The sequence below is a fragment of the Phyllostomus hastatus genome, unplaced genomic scaffold, assembly GCF_019186645.2.
Source record: "Phyllostomus hastatus isolate PE091 unplaced genomic scaffold, TTU_PhHast_1.1 phas_scaffold_129, whole genome shotgun sequence".
Lineage (NCBI taxonomy): Eukaryota > Metazoa > Chordata > Mammalia > Chiroptera > Phyllostomidae > Phyllostomus > Phyllostomus hastatus.
Genome location: NW_025334009.1, coordinates 27,665,884 through 27,687,139, shown reverse-complemented (window position 1 = coordinate 27,687,139; position 21,256 = coordinate 27,665,884). Strand labels below are relative to the sequence as shown.

General features: G+C 47.5%; 2 protein-coding genes across 3 annotated transcripts in view; one reads left to right on the top strand and one right to left on the bottom strand.

Annotated features, from left to right (window-relative positions):
• The window catches only part of CAPN7 (calpain 7), a 39,805-nt gene extending 34,323 nt beyond the window's left edge, over positions 1–5,482 (top strand). For both annotated transcript variants that reach the window (XM_045856758.1, XM_045856756.1), the window contains 4 exons: positions 1,331–1,393; positions 1,938–2,068; positions 4,110–4,202; positions 4,296–5,482. In XM_045856758.1, the coding sequence (XP_045712714.1) occupies positions 1,331–1,393; positions 1,938–2,068; positions 4,110–4,202; positions 4,296–4,440 (432 nt within the window). In that variant the 3' untranslated portion in view covers positions 4,441–5,482. The remainder of the gene's footprint in view (positions 1–1,330; positions 1,394–1,937; positions 2,069–4,109; positions 4,203–4,295) is intronic.
• Positions 5,483–6,370: 888 nt separating this feature from the next.
• Positions 6,371–21,256, bottom strand: part of SH3BP5 (SH3 domain binding protein 5) — a 60,302-nt gene continuing 45,416 nt past the window's right edge. The window contains exons 4-9 of the mRNA XM_045856759.1: positions 14,282–14,446; positions 11,668–11,798; positions 11,208–11,250; positions 10,273–10,492; positions 8,320–8,580; positions 6,371–7,843 (exon numbers count right to left, since the gene is read on the bottom strand). Coding sequence (XP_045712715.1) covers positions 7,632–7,843; positions 8,320–8,580; positions 10,273–10,492; positions 11,208–11,250; positions 11,668–11,798; positions 14,282–14,446 — 1,032 coding nt within the window. The 3' untranslated portion in view covers positions 6,371–7,631. The remainder of the gene's footprint in view (positions 7,844–8,319; positions 8,581–10,272; positions 10,493–11,207; positions 11,251–11,667; positions 11,799–14,281; positions 14,447–21,256) is intronic.

Genomic DNA, 21,256 nt, shown 5'->3' with positions numbered 1-21,256 from the left:
CCTTTATGTCCCTTGCTCTAGAGGACATGTCAGTAAAAGAGTTTCTGCATGAAATATCTGAGATTTTCCTACCTATGTTCTCCTCTAGGACTTGAATGGTGTCATGGTTTATATTTAAGTCTTTTATCCACCTTGAATTTATTTTTGTATAAGGTGTAAGTTGGTGCTCGATTTTCATTTTTTTGCACGTATCTGTCCAGTTCTCCCAACACCATTTGTTGAAGAGGCTATTTTTACTCTATTTTATGTTGCTGCCTCCTTTGTCAAATATTAATTGACCGTAGAGACTTGGGTTTATTTCTAGGCTCTCTATTCTGTTTCATTGGTCCATGTGCCTGTTTTTATGCCAGTACCAGGCTGTTTTGATTACAGTGGCCCTGTAGTATAGTTTAGTGTCAGGTATTATGATTCCTCCTACTTTACTCTTCTTTCTCAGAATTGCAGCAGCTATTCGGGGTTGTTTATGGTTCCATATAAATTTTTGAAGTGTTCTATGTCTGTGAAATAAGCCATTGGTACTTTAATAGATATTGCATTGAATGTGTAAATTGCTTTGGGTGGTATGGACATTTTGATGATATTAATTCTTCCAATCCATGAACACGGTATATGTTTCCATTTGTTTGTGTCTTCCTTGATTTCTTTCCTCAGTGTTATGTAGTTTTCTGAATACAGGCCTTTTGCATCTTTGCTTAGGTTTATTCCTAGGTATTTTATTTTTCTTTTTGCTATTTCAAATGGGATTTTTTTGACTTCTGCTTCTGCTTGAATAATATTCTTAATGAACGTTTTTGTTTTTAGAGTAATAGTTTAGTCCTGAGGTAATGTGGTATGTTGGACTAATAAATTCACTGAGCAAGCAATAAAAACTTCTTTAGCCTACATAATACTTTCTTTGTTAACCTGAAAAAGAAGGCTCTGAACTTGGTGAAAGGGTACCGATTGCCTATAAACATTGCTGTCCTGAGTTGGGAGGGCCATCGTAATTTTGTTCTGCGTAGATCCGTTTTCCATGGATCAGTAAAGAAGTTCAGTTTGAATAGATTTTTAGTGATGAAAGGGACACTGGGGAGCTGCCCTCACACCTCCAGTCTTCAGACGCAGAAGCCACGGCCTGGGGAGACTGGGATTTGTCCTGAGTCTCACACAGTGCAGAGAAGGTGAAAGCCAGTTCCCTGGTTTCCTTAAACCTGACTTGATACCAGGCTGCCTACAGCAGAATGGCTTTTATATATGCCAACTAATGTTTTAGTCTTCCAATATATTCTTTTATCACTTTGGTGTTTTTATAAGTATGGGCTTTATCAGTACAGTATTTTTTTTCATCTAGGTATATTCAGCATGCAGCTTTACCTTTTCAAAGATTCCTTCACCGTACACCGTATCAAAACAGGTGAGAAAATTCTGTCTCTGGGTCACAATCTCAGAGAAATCCTAGAATTCCGTTTCCTTTTTCTCCTTTTCTCTTTTCATTCTACACATTTAACAATTTTTTACAAAACAAAATATTCTGGAGTGGAAAAAGAGAACTGTAACAAGACTGTTACACTAAGTGACTCTGGGCAGAAATAAGAAATTCAGAGAAAGATTCATGGAAACCTTGGTCATCGGGGAAGGCCGTGTGGATGAACCTCTTGAGTGGAATTTGAGGTTGACTTTGCAGGGTGGGCCAGGTGTGTAGAGGGTTTGCGGGAGGATTACTGGCAGGGAAAACGACCTGATGGAAGGCTGAGAGATGGAGATAGGCTCGGTATATAGTAAAGGGACCTGGCTGCAGTGAAGGGTTTGATTGGCTGTCCGTGGCAAATGAAACTGGAGAGAAGGTGGAGCCAGAGTAGGGAGTTGCCGCCTTTAGGGACTAGGATTATAAAATTTTGCTTTTAACATAGAATTGGAGGATGTGAAGTTTTGTTAATGCAGACGCTTTGTTTTAATAGATTAATGGAAAGTGGAGTGGTCAGAGTGCTGGAGGATGCGGAAATTTCCAAGAGACTCATAAAAATAATCCCATTTACCAATTCCATGTAGAAAAGACTGGGCCATTACTGATTGAGCTAAGAGGACCAAGGTTTGTGATGAGTAACTTTCTTAAATTAATAATGTACTAAAAATGAGCTTAGTGGAACAGAATAGGGTGTTGAGACACACCTATGCATATACGGATGCTTGATTTAGGAAAAAGATGGCATTGTGTAGGAGCAAGGAAAGGGTATCTGTGCAGTAAGTAGTGCTGGGATAACTGAGTATCCCTGTACCAAAAGGTGACTAAGACCCCTGTCGCATATCAAATCTCAAAACCAATTCCCAGTGGGTTACTATATAGGAGATATCTTAATAAAAAGATTTTTACATGTGCTGTTAGTAAGAAAAAGTCTTCAGTTTTTTAAAAATAAAAACTTGCCCTGACTGGCGTAGCTCAGTGGATTGAGTGCGGGCTGCGAACCAAAGTGTCGCAGGTTCGATTCCCAGTCAGGTCACATGTCTGGGTTGCAGGCCATGGCCCCCAGCAACTGCACATAGATGTTTCTCTGTCTCTCTCTTTCTCCCTCCCCTCCCTCTCTAAAAATAAATAAATAAAATATTTTTTTAAAAAGAATGTTTAAAAAAAAATAAAAAATAACTTGATCAGGCATGTCCTAAGAAAGATAATCTAAATGGCCAGTAACCATTGTTAAGAGCCAGAAATTTGAAACAGTCCAGATGTGCATCAGTGGCATTTTAAGATTATAAAATAGTCAAAACAGAGTCCTACATAACAATGAAAATAAATTACAGCTCCCCGAAACATTATGGACAAGTCTTAAAAATAACACTGAACAATAGGAGCCACATGTGACAGAATATATATGGTTTCACTTACATGGAGTCAAAGACAAGCAAAACTACACTGCCATTTAAGTCCCACTATCCACAGGGCAGGAGGGTGGTTAAAAGTTAGTGTCGTGGGCACAGGGGTGGTGGCCGGAGGGGAGGCTGCCCGGGCTTCCGTGCGCTGGGAGGGCTGTCTTCACAGAGGTCATGGTGCCCAGGTGTTTCCTCACCTTACAAATTATTGGTTGAGTTAGGTATTCATTTTGTGTACGTTGTGTTACATTTTACAATTTTTAAAAATTTTAAAACTAGAGAATACAAATAAAAACTAGTACTTCTAAATAAAACTAGGCTTAATTGTGCCTGCCTTACAATCTAATTCAAAAGAAACGAATAATCCCCATTCAGATATGACTAAGCTGTTTCACAGTCTTTTCAGAAGCTTCACCAGTCTGCTAGGTAACACAAGGAATCTCGTTGCGCTTTTGTGTTTAATTTCTGGATAGATTGAACACATGCAAGTACTTGACAATGTGTATTTTTTCCTGTATTGCCTAATTCATGTCTTTTGCCCATTTTTCTGTTGGCGTTGTCATGTTTTTCATAATTATACGCATGAATAAGGGTATGTCTGTAAGAATATGACTCCTTCACATATTTCTAAAAAATTGTCCCCATCACCATTTAAAGTAGTCAGTCCTTTCTGCTTTATTTTGTTGTGGGCGGGAACTATTGCCCCAATAGTAAATAAATTTTCACCATATTTCTTCTAGTTCTTTTATGTTTTTATTTTTTCACATTTTACGTTTTACTCCATATGGAATATATTTTTGTATTTGGCGTGAGATAGTGTAGCAGTTTTTTCTAAGTTTTTGTTACCTTACCACCCCTTAAATAATCCTTCCTTTCCCTACTGATTTGGAGTGCCACACGTTACTATTTTGATTCTTTTTCAGGGTTTTATCTTCTGTCCCACGTTCTCTACCTAATACAATGACAGTATTTTGTCATTTAAATATAACATTATCTGGGAGCCTATAGTAAAAACATAGTCTCTTCTAAAATAAGTTTAATATTAACTTTGTTTTCAATTTGAACCTATAAATGGTGTGGTGTTTTTTATGATTAAGAGTAGAAATAGTATGCATGTGTTTCAGAGAGTTGTTTCTTCCTACTGAAGCTTTGTAGAAAGCACAAAGTTGATTTTAATAGTACACCTGCACTCTAGGTATACGTATTTGTAGGTACGTATTTATTTGAGACTACTTAGCAGTAATTCTGTTCCTCTTTACTGCTAGGCAATACAGTGTTGGCTTTGAAGTTGTAGCAGTGTCTGTGGTGGGGGACCCCGGTCCCCATGGCTTTCAGAGGAAATCCAGTGGTGACTACAGGTAAGGCTGGCATTTTGATTATATCTGATGTACATTTTGCTTTTCATGGAGCCATCTTCTCTAAACCTTTGTCTTTATTTTCCCTGAATATAGGTGTGGGTTTTGCTACCTGGAACTAGAAAACATACCTGCTGGGATTTACAATATCATTCCTAGTACTTTTTTGCCTAAACAAGAAGGACCTTTTTTCTTGGACTTCAATAGCGTTATCCCCATCAAAACCACACAACTTCAGTGATGGGAAATCTCAGCAATTACTGGATTTTATACTTAACAGTCGGCTCTTCAAATGAGGACACAAATCTCCAGGACAGTAAATATAATGATCAGAACAGAATTCTCAAAAAAAAAAAAAATGTTACAGTGGAATCTGGTGCTCAAGTCAGGATGTTTAGTGAGAATTGTACATAGTCAAAATTACCCTAAATTTCTTTAGAGGTACCATTTACATGGTTGTGTGTGTATGTGGAATTGGCTTGCATTGTTGGCTTGCAAAAAAAGTACAGATGACTAGAGTTTATCCTCAGCACTGTGATACGCCTTTGCCGAGAGGGAACTGAGACCAGATGAGGGACACGGACTCACTGAGTGGAGTGGTAGGCTGAGAGAGTATTCTGAAAAATTTACATTGTTTGTCTTTCTGGCAGAGCATGTTGTAGTGAACCTGCCATGTTACGACTCTACTGTACATCTGGGGTAACCAATTACCAAATGAATTATGTCACATAACAGATTTTAAGTCTGCATCATTCGTGACTTTAAATGTTTGTTGCCCAGATGTTCTGAAAGAATCAAGTTTTAGGAAATACTAGTGACTTAGCATGAAGGTGCTCATGCTTAAGAATGAAGGCTGTTGACGTTAGGCCCTGTCTCCCACGGAATCGCGTGAAGAGGACTGAGACGTGCACTCACTACTGCAGTCATTTGTTACCAGGGTGGCGCAGGTCGTCTGCGACATGGAGGACATCACTGTCTAGGTGGTATATTCTGTTTTCAATTACTGTGTAGTTCACTGCTCTTCCGGTAACAGCACTCCGAAGAAAATACGGTTGAGAATATACTGTAACTGAAGCTGCATTGGGAAAACTTGCAAAGGTACTACTGTCGTGTGTAAATTCCCAGTTGTTTACATAAGAATCTATCAAAGCAGAATAATGCTCGAGATTTTAAAGATCTGAAAACAGGTGGTATTTTTCATCATCTCTACTTTATAATTTATAATCAAAACTTTTGTATTTATGCTACCTTGAATTGAAATAAAATGTTTATACTTATGGAAACTGCATCGTTTAACCTAGAAAATTCATTCTTAAAGGAATCATCTTGTATGTTCTATCTAAAAGAGAACTCATTATTTGCTTGAAAATTCACACTTCAGAAAAATTTATTCTTTAATATTTAGGATAGCAGTCGATTATTATACTGGTGATATTTCACTTTGGTAAATATTTAGTGCTTTCAATTTTAAAAACTAATTTTAGGTAGATTAACTTTCTTTGGCCCTTTAAAGGAAAATCTAAAGCCATTAGAGCTATATTTACCACAAACACATATGATTAAATCTCCTGTGTTAAAGACCTCCTTACAGGGTACAGACTGAATTAAGATCTAATCCCTGCCCTCAAAAATTTAGGTGTTCAATCCCTGCATTCGCTGCGAGGGCCTAACACCGGACACCTGTGCATGAGCAATTTCCTGTACTGTGAGGTTGGGTTCTACAGTAGCGGTCCAGACACAGTGCCACAGATGTACAAGGAAGGGGAATCTCGAATTCTGGCTAGACCAATATGGACAGAGAATGAAGTTGGCTGCAGAGCTTTTAAAAGGCCAATGCCCAAGCACCCCCAAATCAATTTAAGTCAGTCTCCAGGGCTCCGGGCCAAGAGCAGCACTTGTTAAGCTTCCTAGGAGACCCCGCTGCGCAGCAGGTGTTGAGAACCACTCTTCCAGTGACACTGCTTTGTCTTCACTCTCCTGCTGCCATCTCCTTATTGCTTAGCTTTGTAGCAGCAGGTTTGGAATTCTGATTCAAAGCTTGGTCATAAGGGCCTGAATTATTAGGACCCACGACTTTCACTGCATCCCATGCTCTGCCTATGGCAAGAGAGTTGCTCCAGTGCAAGGTTTAGGCAACATCAGGATTTCTCATTTGAACTAATAGAAAGGTAGACATTTTCAGTGGTTTTTATTACACTCAAGGTATTAAGACAAGTACAAAATAACCTTATAATGAAGATACCAGATCAGTCATTAAAAAAGGAGAAAACACTGCAGTATGAAGAGATTTACAAATGACTAAAATATACAAGTTTTGACAATTAACAAACAACTTGAAATGGGGTTGCTTTTTTTCCTTTTAGAAATACCAAGTTTTAACAAATAAAATACAGTGCTCTTAAATATGTGTAACCATGAAAACATGAGAAAAGCAGTCGTAATACACACTACTATTAGTATTATGACAGATCCCATTGCATCTATGTAACAGCCACTGCCAACACATGCCTGCTCCCTTTCCTAGCTTTAAGAAACAATTCCCCCTAAGGAATACTAGTAGCATAACCCTTAATTTTTTTTTAAGTTACAGCCTACAGAGAAATGAACACCTTGTCAGTCTAGAATAACAATGGCAACCATTCTTCACATGCACTTCCCTTAGAGTAAGTCCCCTTGGCTGGTGGGAAAGGTGGTACACTATGCTACAGCGCCTTCTCCCCCACCGCCACGAATCCCATCCTAGGACGTGTCCGTGCCGCCCTCATTCTCCCCACCCCACCACCCCTCCCCACACTGGCATTCCCCTCTCCCACCCCAAAAAGTGCAGCTCATAGTAACCTTTATAGAAAATGGTTTTAATGGGTGTACCAACATACACTTTCTTTAAAGCCCCTTCTGAATACCAGAGGCTACCAAAATGAATTATGTTCCTGGATTGTTTAAGCTTTCACTGGGTCAAAAAGGGTACATTCTGAATATTTGAGTTTTGTCTTGCATTCTTTTTGTCCATGTAGATCCCCTAAGATATAAAGGGGAACATCTCTGTTTTCCCAAACTGAGGATGAGAGAAGGGAAAGAGAAGCAAGCTGTTGGCCGAGGCAGGGCTCAGCTTGCCAGCCCCTTTCCTGGCTCGGGTTCTCGTGTAGGAACTACTTATTGCTTCCGTAACACCGTCACAGCTAATGTCCCACCAAGACCGCGTGCACCGCTCACGGCGCACCCGCAACAGCTCCGCTCTGGGAAACGCACCAGCTCCGGAGCTCTTACCCAGAAGAAAGATCTTCGGCCCTCAAGATCACCAAAACTCCGTTAGTGCAGTTTAGAGTAAACGCTTACGATTTGGCATGTGTTAAATGAGTGTTGGCACAATGTTCTCCGTACAGTTTTCACGTACAAACAGTGATGCGCACTGGGGCCGGGGCCCCGGACGGCTCAGCCGATCTGCACCACCTTTATGTCAGCAATAAGCCCCTCTCGACCCTTCGCGCAGTGCAGGGAGAGCTGCTTAATGCGGTTCGCCAGGGCCTGGACCTCGGGGGAGCTGCTGCTCTGACTCTTGCCACCGTCACTGCTGCTGTTGCGAAGACCCCGATTGTTGTTGGCTTTGTCGCTTGTTTTGTTCTCCGCCCCTTCTGCTCTGTCTCCTATAGAAATGTTAAAGGTAAAGTGAGTCAATGGCCATTCCAAGAGTGACTTAGGCCCCAGCCAACCAGCCAACTTGGCCCTCTGGAATCCCCCAGTGCTGCCCAGCCATGCATGTCACAGGGTTCTCCACATAACTGCTTACTGCTTTCATTCCTCAAGTCGTTTTACACACTCAGCTTATCTGCAGAGGTGAAAGCTGTCATACTTATTTATAACAGCTGAGAGACACAAACCTCCCTAGCATGTGCTTGTCCAGAGAACTACAGTCGTGAGAGACACAGAACCGAAGCTCTGGAGCCAGGACCTGGAGACTGTCGCGGTGCTCAGCCCCGACGGCACACTCACACAGACCGCCCGCCACAGTGCTGGGGCTCCAGGACCTGGCGAAGGTCTAGCCCAGCCCGGTGCAGAGGTCTGGCTGCAAAGGCAGTGAGGCATACGGGACAGCACTACCGGTGACAGTGCGGCCACTCACCTCGTTCCACCTCACACTCTGGGGAGGAGGCCCCGCTGCATTCGCTGCGAGGGCCTAACACCGGGAACATCATCCCAAACTCGGACAGGGACACAGGGCTGGGCAGATCCAGGCTGCCAGGCCTCACAACTGCAGAGAACTGGTCAGCCGGCTCAGACGGGCTCATCGGTCCTGAGCTAAAGCTGGACACGGACTGGGTTTCTGAGTCATCTTCAGATACAAAGTTGCTGCAGTTGTCGTCTTCAAAGGCCTCGGAAGCCACTAGGATGAGAGAGAACAGCGGTCACACAGGGACTGGCAGACAGCAGCGTAGGTCCTTAAGATGCCTCCAGAAGGGTTTGTTGCCAGCAGACTGCTAGACACGGCATGGGGGCTGCAGAATCCCTGCCACCGCGGGTGCCTATCAGAAAGGGAACGTGACCCCCCTGCGCATGGATGCCCAGACCGCAGTGCAGCTCGAAGGGGAGGGGCTGGTGGCTGGATCCCAGGGACAGTCAGCTTCATTACAGTGGCTTCCTAGCCAGCGTGCACCCTAGGAGTTAGTGTCAGTAGACGCTGCCTAGAGGCAGAAGATGACATCAGCCACAGACCAGGGGCGTTTCTCTACCCTGGTCTCCAAAGAGTCACAGGTGCACAGGAAAAGGGCTGGCTCTCTGTAACAGATCCCCATCAGAGCTGGTCCGACATCAGGCCTCTCTTCCACTGCAAATGAAAGCAGGAGCTGCCTGCTGGGACCTTTGTTATCTTCCAGGCAACTTCTGACCTCAAAGACACGCTCAGAACCTACCTAAGTTAGATCTGCTGCAAAAGAAAATTCCTTCCCAGTGCTCTGTGGCTTGGGCCTCACTTGCTTTGTAGACCAGAGTAACCAAGGCCCAGAGACAGGTCATTCTCGAGGTCTGAAAGCCGCTCCCGACTTTATCTGTTTCCCCCTTTGCCTCGACATAATCCTGCTTCTTATCAGAGGTTTCCTCTTCCACTCCCCTTTCCTCTCTGCTCGTCCTTAAAAACAGCCTTATAGGACCCCCTAGGGGATCATCGTAAATGAGAAATACTGAAATGTGGGGAACAGAACAGGGGCTCACAGCTGAACTCCAGTCCTACTTCCACTACAAGGTACTGAACCTCTCCGAGCTTCACGTTCCTCTGCACACAGGGTTTATGAGACGATGTGTATTAAAGTCCTCACACTGCTGTTGCTCAAAATACGGTCTCCTCTTCCTTGACCTTGGGCCTGGCACTGAAGTGTTTGCTGACTGAATGAAAGAACACCTGAGAGAGGAGCTTGGGAAGAGCCAACAGGGACTATCCCACAGAAGAGGAGGTGTGCCAGGACCGTGCTGGTGGGGTTTTCTTAGTTAACACACAGGGAGCCGCACCAAACCTCTGTCACCGGTTTCCCAGGAGGTGGCCCTGGAAAAAGGCTCCCCGTGGCCAGACACCAGTGAGACCACCTTTATGGAGCACTTACTGGGTGCCAGTGTTACTTCATTTCGTCCTAACCACCACGCTACAGTAGACGGTAGGTGCTATCACACTCCCCATTGTGCAGGTGAAGCTACGAAGATGTGAAGCGAAGCTCCTGCCTGCGTGATGTACGAGTAATGATGGGAAGGCCAGGATTCGAATCAAGTCTAATTCCAAAGCCCCTGCTCCTAGACCACCCTTCTTTCCTGCAGTACTTCTCAGACTCTTATACGTTCTAATGCATACTTGGAACCTCAGAGGAGCAAACATACTTCATTTTCCAAACTTAGTTAACCATAGAATCCCAACTTTGAGGAACACTTGTAACATCTTGATGAGCGCAGTGTCCCACAAAATGTGGGAAGCCACCAGAAGTAGCCCTCACTCCCACCCAACTGTGAGGCCCTTCCGTGACGGTGAGACAGCCTGGGCGCAGGCCACACAAGCTGTGTTGGCTCCTCGCTGGCACACGAGCCCCCGACTCACCAGAAACGGCGTCGGGCTCGGGTTTGCTCCCTGACAGGTCCTCTGCAGACGTGCTGCTGCCCTCGGCCCCGACACCGCAGCCCCGAGGCCCCATGGCGCTGGAGCGCCGCCGCTCGTGGATCTCGTCCGAGATCATCTCCAGGTTCTTCAGGGCCGTCTTGTACTCGCCTTTCGCCAGGGCCAGTTTGGCCTGTAGGTCATCTACAGTCTTCTTCAATTGCTGGTCAGGAGAACAGGAGGCCCAGTAAGTGAAGGCTGCCCTTACTGGCCGTGTGATGCTTTTGATTGACAGGCTCAAGCGTGTTTTCTGCCCATCACTCTACTCCAAAGACTCCCAATCATGACTGAGGACCCGATGACTTCTATCAAAGCTGCACCAGATACAAAAGCAGCCACCACCACCCCCAACTCCCATCCCGGTGACAAACTAAAGCCGTATCATCCAGAAGCTACTACCGGTAGAGTAAACCCCATCAGAGATGCAACAATGGGTGTCAAACACATGGAAGTCCCACGTTCTAGCCATCTGGTCCCCAGCACCGTGGTTCTCACACTTGAGCTTGCATCAGAATCACCTGGAGTTCTTGTTAAAGCTTAGATGGCTAGGCTCCACTTAGTTTCTGATTCGGTGGCTCTAGGGTTGGGGGCCCAGGAACCTGCACTTCTAATCAGTTCCCAGGTGGTGCTGGTGCTGATGCTGCTGAGCCTAGGAACACACTGAGAACCACAGCGCAGTACAATACAGAAGGTGACCGATACAGAGAACGTCAGGGACCACTCAACACCGAGCCAAGACCATCTTGAGGCCTGAAAACTCAATAAAGAATGTCTCTCTGCTCTCCTCTTGTAGCAAATGTGCTCCATGAGAGTCTATCACAAAAAGTGGAGCTTTGCAGAAAAATCCCATCAGCAACAGAGCCAAAGGCCACACCTACCTCAAGCTGCACATAGTACTTTGCCTTGAGTTCAAAATAAGGCCTGTGAAAGACAGAAGAAATAACGTAAGAGTAAGCACTTTCTCCAAGTCACTATTGTATAAAAAGACACAGGAGTGGTAGTGAGAAGAGCTTGGGGAAAACCCCCATTAAAACCAGTCTTGCACCATTTCATCAGCTCTTGGTCCACAGATAACATGTACTGTGCACACAGCTCACCCTCATTACTGACAGATAAACAGGCCCAGCCAATGGGCCATGGAATGATTTGCTTTTGAAATTCCGCATTCTCCTTCCCAGGAGTAACTCAGCATCTTGTCCCTCCAGGGCACAGAATATTGAGGGACGGGGGTACCTGGGCAGGGGACTCTGGAGAGGCAGGTCCCTGAGCACAAGGCACATAAAAGACTGAGAAGATTCGGGAGAGAATGACCACAAGGGTCCTCACGCCCAGACTCACTTGGATTTGTTGATGGCTCTCTTGAGTTTCTTCTCCAGCTGCCGCATGCGGCCCATGGCTGCGTTGTACCTGGCCGCCGTCTCCTTGTGCACCAGCTCGCTCCTTGTCTTGGTCTGCTCTGCCTCCATGACCTTCAAAGGACAGCAGAGGTCAACCCAGCCAAGCCCAGAACTTGTATTTTTTTTTAAATATCCTTTGAGTAAATCAGCAAGCTGATGAAGATTAAACTAACTTCCATGTAGACTGGGATTATTTCTTCCTACTTTTCTGTTTTGGAAAAATTTTATCAGATAGGACTAAACAGCCAAATTGGCGTGGCAATGACCAGGAAAAACAAAACAAGGAAAAACAAAAAACAGAGAAAAATATGAAGCATTCTCTGATGCAGTCTACCTCCTTCAGCTCGGGCCTCCTGGCTCCACATAGCCACCTTGGGCTCCTCCCACTTCCACCTCGGGGCAGGGACTGATGGGCAGGCGATGGGCGAACAGTTCCCACCACGGGAACTCAGACACCAAGGATCGGGGACACCAAGCAAAACCATGCCAGCATCAGGACTACAAGGCGATCGATCTCTGCAGTTTGGCCCCTCCTTTTCTTTCCCAAATATCCTGAATTACCCAGTGGACACACAAGAATCCAAGATCTAGAAAGGACTAACTTTACATTTGAACAGTATCAAATCATTCATATCAGATTTTGAGGTCCACAAAAATGTATGACCAGGAGACTAGTCAGCACGCTGATGGGAAATTCTGGTGGGAACATTCTGTTAAGCCTGTTGATTAAAATGAATTTTAAAAAAGAAAACCACCCTAGCTGGTGTAGCTCACTGGACTGAGCTGGAGCTGCAAACCAAAGGGGTCACCAGTTCGATTCCCAGCCAGGGCACATGGCTGGGTTGCAGGCTGGGTCCCTAGTGTAGGGGATGCATGAGAGGCAACCACAGATGTTTCTCTCCCTCTCTTTCTCTTTCTCCTCCCCTCCCTAAAAATAAAATACATAAAATCTTCAAAGAAAAAACTCTTACAAAAAAAAAGAAAACCAACAGTCACAAGCCCTTTGATGGCCAAAAGCATGGCAGCTCAAGGGCACACCCCCTGGCACACGGACAATGTGGGTCCTCTCCCCTCACCTAAAGAAAAGCTTTAGAACAAAGCTGGCTTTGCCCTGGGGAGAGACAACAAGGGATTATATAGCAGTTCCAGCCACATGAGCAGCTTGCAATGTCGTTCCTGTCTTCTTCTTACAATTCACACAAGTGTTACAGAAGGAAGTGGACAGACAGAAGTGAGGCTAGTGGGCTGCTGCCTGTTTTCCCCCCGAAAAGCAACAGAGAGGATCCCCGGGGGCCCTCGGGTCACCGGCCCACCCTCTCAAACCCAGCAGGACAGCTGGAGGAAGGCGCCACCACACCTTTAACTCAAGGCTGAAAGAGAGGCCCGCCGTGTTCCGGCGTCCCTCCAGTCGGCAGCCACCGTCAGCCCGGGACGGGCAGTTCACGCACTTATGTATAATAAGGACTTTTTTTTAAGTGTCAGGGGAAATTATGGAAGACTGAAATGAGCATGAACAATTACTGGGCATCCTGTCTAGCATGTCCTCCCAGGGCACCTCTGGCTTTTGTTGTCCCGGAGCTATTTTACAACCTGTAAGTTGTAGAAAACTGAGAGGAATACAAAAGATCTGAGTCCTAGAAGTGAAGATGAATTGCATCCCAGTGGAGGTGCATTTGACTACTGATTACCCTGGAAATCCCCTCTCTCTAAAATCAATAAGCACGTCCTCAGGTGAGGATAAAAAAGGCAGAAACAGAAAAATGTTTTGTTCTTTTTCAAAGAGCACATCAAGTGATTTCTGAAATGGTTTCTTGCTGGCTACTTTGGACCTTTGATTGGGGTACAGGGAGGACAAAAAGGAAAGGCGATCTTCAGCTAGTTTCTTGGAAGGAGCTACTCTAATGTGCATGCATGTGTGTGTCCTTTTCACGTCTCTCAGCCTGTGCAGCTGGTAAATTCCTGAGATTTCTAACTGCTGCCTTGCATTTTCATCAGCTGACCCAGGAAAGCTGTTCCAGCCCGAGTTTGCCTCTGGGCATCGTGTCCACTAGGGGGCAGGAGGCCCAAGGCCACACACGCCCAGCCAGGGGCAGCAGGAGGTAGTTCAGAGTCAACAGCCCAGCCGATGTGACTCCTAAGTCAAATCATTCGTGTGTCAGGCTTTCTATTTAAGGAAGCACAGGGCCATCATTAATTATCCAGTCCCCTGGGACTTGAACTGCTGTGACAAGTGACATTAAAAAGGGAGAGGCTGCTGGCATTAACCCCTGACTTTTCTATTCCTGCCCTGTGACTTTCAAAGAGCGATTTTAGGCCACATGCCTGGGAGTCTGTGTCCTCTGCTCGGGGAAAACGGCGGACTCAGAGCTCAGCAGAACCAGGGGCGGTCTGGATCAGACAGACAAGAGCTCATGTGAAGGCCGCTCCCACCCCACCCATGGGCGTGTGGGCCCCCCGATGTGGACATCCACAAGCACACAGACACTGGCAGACGTGATGCATGTGCACACACCCCTGTACACCCTCCCACAGACACACACAACGATGACTCATACCCTCTGGGTGGCGTGATTCAGCATCTCCTGCCAGGCAGAGTCGAACTGCCGCTTGTCATCCTCCAGCAGCCGCTGCTCAGCCAGGGAGATGGTTTCCTTGGCGGCACGGAGCACCTCCGTGGCCCTCTGGAAGTCCTGCGTGGCTTTCTGAGCTTCCAGCTGAGCCTGTGTGAGAAAGACACACATGAGGCCTCCAGAAGTGGCAGGGGCTCCTGCTGACCCACCACACCCTCCAGAAGAAGAGTGTCCCAAGGGCCTGGACATGCCCTGTCCACTCTGGGAACAGGCCTGGCACCCGCAGGCCTTTGTAAAGTCTGGGTGAGTAGTGAAGGGACAATTTTCACAGCCCAGAACCCAGCGGACCAGATAAACTCACCACCTTTCAATCAGAGTCAGAGATGGCAAATCAGCTCCTTGTGTGATAGGTACGGCCAACCGCGGCCATTCATAGAGTAGTTCTCGTTCACTAATGATGCCCAGGGTGGGCACAGTGGTCCCCAACGCCAGCCCTGCCCAGAGCTGTGGCTCAATTCATAGCGTGTCAGGAGCACAAAGGCCCAGGGAACACACTCCAATGACTTGCAGGCGGGAACTGTGGTGCTGCAAGGGGCCCGCGCCTTCCCCGAGCTCACACAGCTGGTGAGCAGCAGAGTGGTGCCCAGTCTCCAGGCCCTGAGAGTCCCACCCCAGTGCCACCCACTCAACTCCCCCTCATCCTCAGGGAACGTCAAGTGGGAGAACCAACAAACACGACGCTGACCACGTGCAACTACCACCAGCCACGTGTGGCTCTCGAGCATTTGAAAAGTCATGAATCCAAACTGAGCATACAACACACCGTTTTTTTCAAGACTTAGTAAAAAAGTAAAAATAACTACTACCTTAATAATGTCCACACAGATTACATGATGAAATGGCCATGTTTTGAATATACAGCGTTAAATAAAATAAAGATGAATTTTACTTGTCTCTTTTTACTGTTTTCCTGGGGGCACTAGAAAGTATAAAATGACAGGGCTGAGGCGCATTCTGCTTCTTCTGTAGACACACCTCTTTCCAGGGCAGACCACGTGATTGCATCAGAAACCGGCGACTAAGCCCCCGGTCACCACACTTGCGGGCCCAGGTGAACCCAGCCTGAGCACAGGCAAGCCACTGCCACGTGCTGGCCCCTCGGTGAACCAGATCCTCACGTCGGTCACGCAAACTCGGGGACACGTACGGGGCAGCCCCTGGGACTGGGGAGGGGAACAACCTGCCCACCCCCCATCCCCAGACCGCGTCTCACGTGACACAGAGGAAGTCCTCGAAAACCACGAGCGGAGGACACTTTTCAAAGATGGGAACGAAATCGGACTTGGAGCCCATCAGCCCAAGGACAGCTCTGTGTCGCTCTCTATCCTTCAGTGAGCTCGGACTAGACACCACGCAAGCCCCCACCCCGCCCCCTGAGCAATGACTGCGTGGTCGGGAAGCTGACACGGGTCTGGAAGGGACATCCCAAGGTCCGGAATACCAAGCCGGAACAACTGCGGCACTGGACGGAAAGAGCATGCGCAGTAGGGCGTGTGAAGGAGCAATCACCTCCAGCAGAGGGACTGGGGGACAGCTTCTTACAGGAGGAGGGTCCTGTACGGAGAACTAAAGATGAGGATGATCTGAAAACAGGGTGGGGAGGAGGCAGCGGGGAACAGTGTTTTGAAATATAGTATCTGCAGGAGACTTGAAAAGATCCACCTCAAAACAAAATCAAGAGTGACAGCCTGTCACTCTTGAAAGAATCCCAAGATAAAGCTTCAACCAGCAGTGCAGGGACCTGGCTGCCGTGGACAAATGTGTGCCCGTGCAGGCGTGTCTCAGCTACAAGGGGCGGGGAGTGGGGGAAGCCTGTCCCCACAGAACTGGCCAACCCTCTGAGAGGTGACAAGACAGCACAACGGGCTCTCAGCCACACAACTCCCTGCCCCAGACTCTCCCACATGAGGGCAGCCCACCTGGGACTCTCCACCTGCCTAGATGAGATGAAGGAGAAGGAGGAAGCTGGGGCTGGGTCACTTAAAAGCTGCCCCCAGGTTGCACCACAGGCCACCTACAGGCCTCAACCAACCCCAGCCCACAATCATGAATCCTGAAGGATTCTAACGTTTTCTAAGAAGGGATTTATTTGCATGTGTTTTTAAGGAAATTTTAGTATTTCAGTTCAGCAACATTTAAGGGTAAACTCTCTTCCCCGGGTCTCCCTGCTTGAATCATGAAGCTCTTCTTTCCACAAACAAACAAACAAACAAACAAACAAACAGTGGCTGCCATACCCAGGCCAGTGCCTCCTCACCCTCGGCCAGGTCTCTACAAGGAGGAGGCCCAGCTAAGGGGCCTTGCAGAACAAGCACTCTGTCAAGTTCCTGCTGAGTTTCTGAAGGTTCCTCCCCTCCTACACGGTGGTATCAGAATGTGCTTGGCCCCGAAAGATCATGGGTTTCATTCCCATCAGGGCATATACCTGGGTTGCGGGTTCAGTCCCCTGTCGGGGCACATATGAGAGGCAACCATTGATGTTTCTCACATTGATGTCTTTCTCTCTCCCGCTCCCTCTCAGATCGATAAGAATGTCCTCGGATGACAATAAAAAGAAAGAAAGAAATGTGCTTGGCCTTGTCATATCCTGAATACTACTAACATGAGGGTTTGTTCTACACTTAACCCACAGAAACCAGGTGGCATCACCATCCTTCTATATTTATTCGTTCAAGTAAGTGTTAGGCATCTGTTCCTGTACCACTGTCTATTCTCTCCATCATCCTTGGTAATGGAGCCTTTACATCTCAGGCTGAGGCATAAAGACCCTATTGCCAGCTGCCACTATAGGTAGTGCCCCAGTTACTTTCAGCTAGTGAGATATGAATGGGCAGTGAGTGGGAGTTCCAGGAGGGCTCCTCTGTCTTTCCATCTGGGATATGAATACAATGGCTGGTGCTTCAACAGCTATTTTGGATCATGAGGCAACTCTCTTAAGGATGAAAAACAGTTAGGTCTCTGCCCTGGACTGTCTACCTCCTGACTTTCTACATGACAGAAAAAATAGTTTCATGCTACCCTGGCTGGCGTAGCTGAGTGGATTGAGTGTGAGCTGTGAGCCAAAGCATTGCAGATTCGATTCCCAGTCAGGGCACATGCCTGGGTTGCAGGCCATGGCCCCCAGCAACCACACATTGATGTCTCTCCCCGCCCCCCACCTTCCCTCTCTAAAAATAAATAAATAAAATCTTTAAAAAAATAGTTTCATGCTCGAGCCAGTGTAGTTTTGGGGGGTTTCTGTCATATGAAGCCAAATTTAACCCTAAATGATAACACATCCTCCCTTCCAGACAGCTGGGCTATTCTGCAAACCTGACAGGAGTGACAATAGCAGCCAGTGTAGACTGGCCAAACCCCCCTTGATTAATGAGTGTTCATTCTGGCTGTTCACAGCCTATTTTACTATCATTAAGCCCAAGGAATAAAACTTTGGGGGTTTCCTAAGAACCCCAAAGCTCATGGCCTTGTTGTAAGGCATTTTGTAAAATATTTTCTAAAACTATGTGCAAGAGAAGGAACCAGGCAGGTGCACACAAGGAGGGAGCATTTATCACACTCTCGCTCGCCAGACATAGTCGGTTCAGCACTGGTGATGTACCTTCTGGAGGCTGAGCTCCAGCGGGGAGAGGCCCACTCCAAAATCAGGGGTCCAATCTAGTTGGCAAAGCAGACACGTTCATTACAAACTCCCACACAAGACTCATGGTGCCAAGCAACAGGTGGAAAGCACTGTGGGAATGTAAGAGTGACATCAAAGCTTCCCTAGGAGAGGTTCCTCAAAGGGAAGGTGTCGGACAGTCAGAGGCTGCCCGGTGACACCATCAGGCTCAGCCACAGAAACTCAGGTGAATTCCAAAGTTTACACACACATCTGACTGAGAGGGCTCAACCCCCAGATCGCCTCCCGGGGTCGTAATAGGACATACAACCTTGGAATCAGGAGCCAACTCCACCATCTGCAAAAGAGCTGGCGCTCGGGTTCTCCCCGTCACTTGAAAGATGATGCTTAGAAACCTGTGGCACAACCAACGAGATTGTACCTTCAAATTTGAACAAAGGACCCGGGCTCTGGTAGGAACACATTATCTGAATAAGGGCCCTACACTCACAGGCGTCCTGGCAATTAATTTGCTCACAGCAGAGAAGCCCAGTTAGCAAGTGGAGACTCTGCTCAGAAGTGTCCCACAGAGCTCTGAGCTATAAGATGCAACCGAGGAAAAATGTCAAATATCTTCCTGACTCATGGATGAAAATGGCTTTCATGGAAACAGCTCTGTGGAGAGAATTTTAAGAGGCTGCTTATGAATGAATTTGGTAAGTGACCTTTACCAGACACTGGGCCAGGCCAGCTGTGACCGTGAAACACTCGGAAACACGCAGGTGTTCAACAGTGTCGTCAACGGGGGTGCGGGGGTGGGCAGAGAGGTCTGCCTTTGTCCAGGCTGCCAGATGGGATTGGACACAGTCACAGCTGTGACTCAACTTCCACTCCTCCCCACAATCAGTCTCAGGAAGGGACAAGAGCACCTGGACATTTGTGTTGGCTGCAACAAAGGTTCGACGTAGAAGGAAGTCTACAGGCCATCTAGTTCAATCCCTTCATTTTTTAAAGGAGGACCCAACACAGCAAGGCAACTTGCTAGATGACACACAGCTAACCAGGGCCAAAAAACCGGAACCCAACTCCTGGTGGGGCTGTTTCTGCTCTACCATGCAGTGTCAGCCCAGCTGGGTAACTCTGGCAATGACATAATCGGAGGATGAGTGGGCAGTCTACCCATCACTCACGCACAGCGCAGGAGCAGCTCTGGGCCACAGACAAGATGGGGACTCAAACTCTGTGCAGGTCTACGGCTTGCCACCTGCGACTCATGGAGGTGTCACTGAAGCTTCACACAGGGTCACTCACACAGCAGCCAGTTAGCTGCAGAAACTGAGGAGGGGTCCTGTCATTCGGCTGCCCAAAGCCCTGCTCTAGCTGGGGTGGCCCCAAGTTCCAGAGAGAGCCCACGAGATGAGCCAGATTTAGTGCCTGACTGCCCACCAACCGGCTACAGGTGGTTCTGTGAAGACAATCACAAAAGCTACTGCTTGAGGATGTATTTGTGCTGAGTCAGATAATGTGTATAAGGTGTTCTGAGCACAGTACCTCATTTAAATCTCAAAATTACCCTATGAGGTCAGTCCAATTATCATCCCTACTTTACAGTGGAGACCAAGGCCCTGGAAGGTTAAATACCTCGCCCAAGATCACACAGCTACCAAGGGTGGGGCCAAGAGTCAAACCCTGACCCAGAGCTTTGATGCTAAACTTCCATTAATTACCACCTGGTGGGGTGACAAACTCCTGACAAAGAGGTACTGGTCAAGCTATGTCAGGTCTCACTTCTTGGCCTAACAAAAGCCACACTGGCCACTGCTAAATACATCAGATGGGTAGGGTGGTTTGCAGGGAGAAAGGATGCCAGCCACCAAGGACAGCAGGGGGCTCCCCCCACAGACCACAGGGGCTCCCTCCACAGAGCACAGGGGCCACTGGGTCAGGAGGAGCCAGAAGACCACAGAGAGGGGCCCAGAAGCTGATCCTGAATGCTCCAAGCATAGCCTCTCCTGCACCCCAACGCTGTTTCCTACCTGCTCTTGGGGTCAGTGGGCCCTCCTCACAGCGGGGGAAGAGGCTGGATGAGACATAGGGAAGCAAGGCACAAAGTTCCCCCATCTGTCAAAACCACACACCCATTCAGGGCACAGCCCCAATGGATGGCTTTCCCCATTCCCTTCTAACCGCCGTCAGCACCTGAAGCCCATGGGCATGCTCTGGCTGACTTAGGAATGAGTGGGCTCAAGTTGCATGCACCTCCCAGTGTGTGATGGGAACAATATGGAGCCAGAAGAGGCTTCCAGAACCCCCTGGACACTCAATCATGAAATGGAAAACAGAATACCCCACTCCCTTGTAAAGGGGACTGGAAGTCACCAGCCTGGGGGCACGTGGAGGTTGCCCTGAGGGTAGTCAGCAGTGGCCCTTCTGCCCACACCCACATCCACGTGGGGCAGCACAGCACCGAGGAAAAGGGAGGCCCCCAGAAACACAGGAAAGCCTGGCTCCTCCAGCAGGTTAAGAGCTCAGGCTGGGATTGCCCCAAGGAAATGGGGTACCCATGGACCTTGCTGCATGGGGCAGCCATGCATGGGAAGCCCCCATTCTTGATTTATCAAAAAAAAAAAGCAATTCTGTCCTTGCCTCTTTACGGCGAATGTTGCATGTGCTGCTGTACAGAACCCATCCCCCAGCTAGCAGCTCAGGGAGCAAAGTCCCAGATTCCTTCCCAAGCCACCCGAGGATCAAAAACCTTTGAAAGCAGGATCAAAAACCCCTGCTGGCCTCGGCAAGGGAGGGATGTCCAGGGTGAACATCAAAGTGAACACCACCCAGGGCAGCTGTTCCCGGTTTTAGTCCAGCCCCATTTTCTGCCTGTGTTCAGAGCAACCCTCGGGATCAGCAGTTGCCACGTAGCCTGAGACATTCCATACTGCAGACTACTTCTTCACGCCCCCTTCAGACGGCAGAGTGAGGTTAACAGAAGGGGGGCCGCAGAGAGGTCCTGGCTGGCCGTTTGCCCCTGAGGATGTTTGCGATACAAATATTTCAATCAGAGGCATTTCCTAGAGAGGGTTCCACCAAGCCCATTCGGCTCCTTGGTCATGCCTCATGTCCAGGGTTCCTCATTGCTTTTCTGTTTTAATTAGTCAAAATTGCTTTCATGAGGATCAGTTCTTTTCTATCCCAAATCAGTTTGGGCCATTAAACAGTTTTGTCCACATCCAACTTGACTAATTAGAGCTTGTGTCGTGGCGTTTTTTTTAAATCATTTCTATTAAACTCAATTTTCCTGGATC